Raw genomic sequence first — 6931 nt, forward strand, 5'->3', positions numbered from 1 at the left:
GGGGAGGGGTGGGGGGGGTGGGGCGTGCGATTTTGGTTGGGGCAGCAAGTGCCCAGCTGCCCCGAGGAGGCGGATGCGGGGCGGTGCGGACACGTCTTTTGAATCATATACAAGGTGGTGTGCACAGCTGCCCCCAACCACCTCCGCGGCAGCGCGCATGCAGGAGGCAGTGCGGCATGCAGGAGAGCACGGCGCCCTGATGCAGCTCGACAGCGCCCCGCGGCCCCCGCGGCCGACCTGCAGCTGTACGTCCGCCCTCTCCGCCGCCGCCGCGAGCTGTGGCGGCACGAGCGCCGCGAGCGCCCCCAGCTCCCTGGCGGCGGGCTCCATAAGCCCGTGCACGTAGCACGCCGCCTGCTGCCGCTGGTGGTCCCTCGCCTGCTGCTGCTGCGCGCCGCCGTCGCCGCCGCCGCCGTTGGCGGTGCTGTCGCCGGCTTCGAACCCAGCCGCGGCGGCGCACAGGCTGCGCGCGAGCGCGCGCTGCTGCTTCTGCGGCAGCGTGCGCGCGAGCACCGCCTCCCGCGCCGCGAACGCGCCGCCCAGCTGCCGCCACGGCTCGCAGCCGAGCAGCGCCGCGCACACCGCGCGGCGCCGCACCAGCGCCGGCAGCAGCGCGCCGGTGACGACGCCCTGCAGCTCGGCCTCCCCGGGGTACCCCGTCAGGCAGCGGTTCGCGCTGCTGGCGAGCAGCTCGACCGCGGCCCGCCCGCCGCCGCCCGCGGCGCCGAAGCGCGCCTCAAGGGGCTCTGGCAGCGGCTCCTCCTCGGGCAGCAAGTAGGTGTCCGCCCAGCGCGCCGCGGCCCAGAGGGCCGTCTCCATAAGCCGCGGGCTGCACGCGCCGGCCGCGGTCGCGCCTGGGCTGAGGCACAGGCCGCAGAGCTCGAGCAGCGCGCACGACAGCCGCTCCGCTGCCGCGCCGGCCGCCGCGCCGGCCGCGCCCGGCGCGGCGAGCGCGAGCAGCAGCGCCTCGGGCGGCAGCGGCGTCTCGCCGGCGCCGCTGTCGGCGAGCGCGTGCGCCGACGCGCGCGCGAGCCAGCAGAGCGCCTCGAGGTGCTCGCTGACGTCAGCGCCCGCCGCGGCGGCCGCGGCGAGCGCGCGCTGGTTGTCCGCGATCCGGTCGGCCAGCAGGCCGAGGGACTCGGCCGGCGCGGCGCGCGCGAGGGCGGCGGCGCGGGAGAGCCACTCGTCGCGCGCGGCGGCGCCGGCGCCGACGTCCTCCTCCTCGGTCGCATCCTGGGGGACGGGTTGCGTGGCGGCGGGCGCGGCGCGCGTGAGGAATTGAGACGCGAGGCGCCATTGGACTGAGCTGCGGGAACACAGGGACGTGGTGGCAGACGCACGGACGCTGCAAGGATCTTTGGGACGACGTCATCCGGCTGCCGCGGGTGACGGCGGCATGCACAGCCACGGGTCCCGCCGCCCCTTGTGGGCGGCTGCGCCCGGGGAGACACCGGGTGACGCGAGTTCCCTCAGCAAAAGGATCCCTTGAGTACGAAAACCGGCGACGCCCGGCAGGCCGGGCGCAGCGCGCGGGCGCGGGCGCGTGCGGTGCCGCACCTCGTGCGCCCCCGCCGCCGCGTCCGCGAGCGCGCCCTCCACCAGCGCCGCAAACACGCGCGCCGCGCACCCCGCCGCGCCGGCCGGCGGCCCGGTGGGCGCGGCCGCGTAGCTGCACTGGGGGGACAGGATCGCTGACCACGCGCCCAACAGCATGTCGGTACAGTCGGCGACCCAGGGCTCCGCCGCGTCCGCGCCCGCCGCGCCCCCTGCTTCCAGGCAGGGGCGCGTCAGCTCCTCCAGGGCCTGGAAGGCGTGCGGGCCGCCGCCGCCGGCCGCGAGGGCGTCGGCGGCGGCGGCGAGGGCGGCGGGCTTGTGATTGGCTGCCAGCGACGACAGCGCCCTGCGGTTGTTTGAAGGTACAGGTGGCGATTGTGTGGGTGTGTAGGTGTGTTGCTGGGTTGGCGTATGGGCGCGCAGCTGTGTGGGCGTGTGGGCGTGTAAGTGTGCCGGTGTTGTGGGCACGTGGGTGTGGGGGCACAGGGGTCTGTGGGTGTGCAGTGTGCATGGGTGAGCGGGTGTGCGGTTTGGCAGGGCGGTTGCAGTGGCCGTTGGTTGTGGGGTGAGGCAACTGGCATGGGAGTTGCCTGCTAAAAAAGCCAGACCGGCATGACCCACACGCCCCATTACCCAGCCCTGACGCCATCCGATGTGAGACACCCCATACGCAGCGCCTGCCACAACTCCCGCCCCCCGCACATCCCTGCCCGACCCTCGAAACCGCGCGCGCCGCCGCCCCAAACAGGCATGAGTCACGGGCGATGACTCGCCTGCACGCGTCCACCACCTCGCCCTCGTCACCCGCCAGCGCCGCCCGCACCGCCGCGCCCGCCGGCGTCACCCACGGCAGCGCCGCCCGCAGCATCCGCGCGCAGTGGCCGACCGTCGCCGCCGCCGCGGCCTCGCCGGGCGCGGGCCGCGGGAAGACGTCGCCCACTAAGCTGCAGAAAGACACGACCAGCTGCCGCGCGGGTTCTGCCAATTGGCCTGCCCCGCCGCCGCTGCCGCCGCCGCGCAGCGTCTGCAGCAGCGCCAGCAGCCAGTCCGTGGATGACTCATCCAGCAGCAGCTCCGCCCAGGCCTGCCCCGGCCGCAGCGCGGCGGCGGCCTCCGCGCCGCCGCCGTTGCGGGGCGGCGCTCCGAAGGGCGCCGCGGCGCCGCCGCCGCCGCCGCCGCCGGCCCTGAACCCCCAATTCAACACCGATGCCATGAGAGCCATGGCGGCGCGGCAGGCGCCGGCGTCCTCGCCGCTGAGGGCGGCGCCGCTCGCCGCGGTGGAGCGGGCGACTGCCAGGGCGTGGAGGAAGAACTGCTGCAGGAACTGGGCCTGTGGGGCGTGGTCGGTTGGGTTGGTCGAGGCGGTTGGGGCGGTTGGGGAGTTTGAAGATAGAGCCACGTCAAATGGAGGAGGGGAGGTCGCGACGGCCAGGCCGGTTGGATTTGGGGTTGCTGCAAAGGATTGGTGGTGTGCTTGTGCAAGGTGGCCGTCGCAACGGCCGCCCCGCATGACCCAACTTCGCGACAGCTGTGCCAAATCCATCGGCCGCCGCGCGCGCCGCGCCCCATCACAACCCAATGGCAAGCCGATGTCTCCAGGCCACGCCGCGCGACAGCACGCCAGCCCGCCCGCGCCCGCCGCACTCGCCTCCAGCTCCGCCCTGCACCGCTCGTGGTAATCCCAGCTCAGCCCCAGCGCTGTCGCCGTTGACAGCCCAAACTCGCCCACCACCGCCTCCAAAACTTCCAGCGACGTGCGCAGGCGCGCGGCCGCGCCGGGGCCGTCGGCCGGCTGCGCGGAGGCGTGGACCTCCTATGGACCGCTCGTGTGTGTGCGTGGGCGAGCGCGTGAGTGGGGGGCCGGATGGCAGGGGTTTGCCAGCAGCCGGGGCGGGCGCGGAAAGGGTGGGAGGGGGGGTGCGGTGCGGCATGCTGCGCTGCCGTGACTGGACGTCATCGCGGCGGCTCGAGGGTCTCCGATGACACGCGGCCCACAACACCAGCCGGGCGCGGCCCCGCGGCCGCTGGATGGCTGAGAACGACGGAAACGGCCCGCCCCGTCTCGACCGAGCCGCGACCAAAGCATGTGCAGCCCGAATCAAACACGGCCTGCAGGCAACCTTGCCCGCGCTACCTGGAAGAACGCCGCGCGCTCCTCGGGCGCCATCTCCCCCCAGCCGCGCTTGAGCATGAGCGCGGCCGCGCCCACGAGCGCCGCGCGCACGACGGCCAGCCCCGGCTCCGCCGCATGGTGGCTGGCGTATGCGAGCGCGTAGGACCGCTGCGCCGCCCTGTCGGCAGGCGCCGTCGACGCCCACTCGCGGACCGCGGCCTCCCGCAGCGTGCAGGCGGCATGGAACCGCGCCTCGACGGACGCCGAGCGCTCGAGGATGAAGCGGCACGCGGCGGCGGGTGCCGCGCTGCGGCGGAACTGCAGCAGCACCTGCTCCGCGCGCGGCTGCGTCGCGGGGTGCTGCGCACAGAGAGCGCGGAGGGGCGGGGGCGGAGGGGGGCCGTGGCTTGCGTGGGAGGGGCGACATGGTGGTGTTTTAGGGGAGGGGGGGCAGTGGCGGGGGCAGGTGTTGTTTCGGCGCACAGCAGTGCAGCATTTGCGCACTGTGCATCTGGGTGCGCACCTTAAACTCCTCGCACGCCTGCTCTATGACAGCCAGCATCTGCTCCATATCCATTGTCGCGCAGCGGCACTCCGCTCAGCCGCCTAGCCAAGGCGCAGTCGCGCGCCGCCTGTGAGCCTGTGCCGCCTTCCTGGGCAAGCACCACCAACTCGTACTAGCGCCGCTGCCGTTCCAAACGATAACACTGCAACGCCATTCTGCCTGATGTAGCAAACGAGCAATTGGCGCAACACAACTGCAATCGATTTGCAGATCGCGTTTCTTGGCTTGTTGCTTCTTCTTGATAATGTAAGATGTAGTTCTCTATGTAATGGTACGGTTGAAGAATCTGCTGGCCCGCAAATAAGCGTCCAGTCACGCGTGGTGACAAGTGGGGTGTCGTCGGTGACCGGCGCCTACTTGAAAACCATTGGGATGATGCCTGGCAGCAGCCTTCCGCTCAATGATCACACCGTTGACAGATTTCCTCAGCATGGAGTGTGTTGCAATGCAGTGGCGCTGACTAATTGGTCGTCGCGGGCGCCTGAGACCGGCGGTCTCAGACCGCACAACCAACTGCTGGTGGGCCCGGAGTGAGCCACGCTCAGACCGAACGACCGCAGCGCCCCATACGCAATGAGAAAAACGTCCGGGGGCGTCGCACCACCGACTGCGCATGAACCACCTAGCGCGCACAATCTACGCAGACGGGCGCGCGGCGGGCGGTCCGATTCCCCCTCAAGGCCTGCAAGCTGCCGCCACACGGTGGCGACACGGCATGTTGATGCTCAAGCTCAGTGCTGAGTACGCTCTACTGCCAAGATACTAGCACCCAACGAGGGCGCGAGGGGCAGCACTGGGCCGAGCCCTGAAAAACCATGGGGCAGATGGAGGCTGCCCAAGGTCCAGTGGGTAAGGGTGTGGTGGACACTGTGGGAGCAGTGCGTTTGCGCGCGTCTGGTCGGTGCTGCAAGGCCCCCGCGCCCATGGCCAACCGACTGCTTGCACGCCACGGCTGAAAAGGGTGCATGACGGCACAGCCCGCAGCGGCTGAGTTTTGATGGCTGCGGTTGTGATGTATGAAGGCTTTCAACTTCCGGCAACGCAGGCCAATGCTTTGTGATGCTGCTGCCTCCGCTGTCCTGGGGGTCCCCTCACAGAGGAACCCAAGAGATGGTCTGGGCGCGCAGTCAGCCAGGCTATTACAAGTCAACTCGCGGTAGGCGAATGTGAGTAGCTGCTTGCTGCGCGTTGCACAGACTGTCAGGGTGCACCTGCACCCGCCTGATTGCATGGGTTGACCTTTCACAGGGCGCTGCGTGCATGGGGAGCTCATCCTGGTGCTCTCATGTACACATCCCAACCCGCCAAATAGCGGGGGTTCGCTAAGGCCCGCTGCCGCCCGCTCACGGTGTGGGGGCAAGCGCCTGCAGGGGCGTGGCGCCTGTTGTCAATAAGCTGCCCTCTTGAATGCAACAATGTATACGGCGTAGAGGGCCTCCCTGCTCGCTGAATTGGGTCGCTACGCAGAGAGACATAGCTTGGGCCCCCATCCAAGCCCCCCGCCGCAGAACACAGCAGCTCTAACGGGGTGGCAAGCAATCCATTCAATGCAAGTGCCGGCGGAGGCGGGCCCCATATTGCAAGGGCAGCCGGCCATGAGTCACTCTGTTGTGAGATTCAGATGTGGATGTGTCCAGCTGGCGGCCCCGCCGCCGCCGCTGCGGCCACCGGCCGCACCCAAGAGAATTACTGAGCTTTACTTCTCTGAGCCAAGCTCCGGCGCCCGCTGCCACTGCCGCGCGCCGACCTGACGCGGCCGCCGCCGCCGCCGCCGGCACCGCTTGGCACAGCCCCAGTGGCGAGCAGCTGCTCCAGCGCCGGCCGCGCGCGCCTCCGTGCGGCGTCAAACTGCTGGTCAAAGTCTCCCAGATCGAAAAAGTTGACCCCCGACTTGGGGGACTTGACCACGTGCACGTTCCTCTCGCCCGTGGCGGCGGGGTCGTCCGCGCCGCTGAAGGGAGAGCTGCGCTCAATGATGTGCACGAGGCACGGCGGCGGGCCTTGCGCCCGCGCCGTGTCCGTGGCGCCGCCGCCGCCGCCGCCGCTGCCAAGCCAGGGGATGAGAGGCGCGCGCCAGGGGCCCCCGGGCGCAGCGGCAGCGGCGGCGGCGGCGGCCCTGGCCTGGCGTCGGCGGCGCGTGCGCCAGGCCTTGAGGCCGATCCTGTCAACGACCCCGCCGTCCTTAAGCCCGTAGTGCTTGTCTGCGGCGCAGCACACGCAATGTGATAGCACAATCATGGGCAACATAACAAACGCACGAAGAACAACGCATGCTCGAGCGGTCTGGTAAGAAATTCGGGACAGTGCGCATCAAGCGGCCGCTGATTCCGGCTCACGCAGATACCGTCCCGCCCCCGCGCCCGCCCAGGGGCGTCCGCCCGCTAACCCGGCACGTCCACTGCGGAGAATACAAACGGGATCGCCGCCGACGCCGCCACCGCCTCCGGCAGCGGCCCCGAGTCGATGAGCAGGTGCTCGCCCTCCGCGGTCACGACGCCGACCGCGAAGTCGCGCTGCAGGCCCTCAAACGTGGGCGGCAGCAGCTGTGCGAGCCGCGCGACGACGGCGTCCAGGGACAGCACGCCGCCGCGCCACGGCTCCCAGGAGGGCTTCAGCAGCTCGATGGGCGGGGAGGCGCGCAGGTGGTGCGCGACCTTGGGGGCGGCGCGGAGGGGTGGGGGGACGAGGGGGTGTGGAGG

At 71.0% G+C, this 6931-nt stretch overlaps 2 protein-coding genes across 2 annotated transcripts; both read right to left on the reverse strand.

Moving 5' to 3' along the window:
- Positions 1-103: 103 nt before the first annotated feature.
- On the reverse strand, positions 104-4244 carry MNEG_12395 (hypothetical protein; the record flags this gene model as incomplete). The annotated part of the gene is made up of 7 exons (XM_014039132.1): positions 104-127; positions 238-1233; positions 1558-1900; positions 2334-2884; positions 3068-3367; positions 3689-4027; positions 4191-4244. 7 exons carry the CDS (start codon positions 4242-4244, stop codon positions 104-106), a joined length of 2607 nt encoding a protein of 868 aa, XP_013894586.1.
- A 1674-nt stretch (positions 4245-5918) lies between these two features.
- On the reverse strand, positions 5919-6353 carry MNEG_12396 (hypothetical protein; the record flags this gene model as incomplete). Its single annotated transcript, XM_014039133.1, has 1 exon — positions 5919-6353. A coding segment is annotated over one exon (435 nt), but the record flags the coding sequence as incomplete, so codon positions are not given.
- Positions 6354-6931: the final 578 nt, after the last annotated feature.

The sequence above is a fragment of the Monoraphidium neglectum genome, assembly GCF_000611645.1.
Source record: "Monoraphidium neglectum strain SAG 48.87 unplaced genomic scaffold scaffold03224, whole genome shotgun sequence".
Lineage (NCBI taxonomy): Eukaryota > Viridiplantae > Chlorophyta > Chlorophyceae > Sphaeropleales > Selenastraceae > Monoraphidium > Monoraphidium neglectum.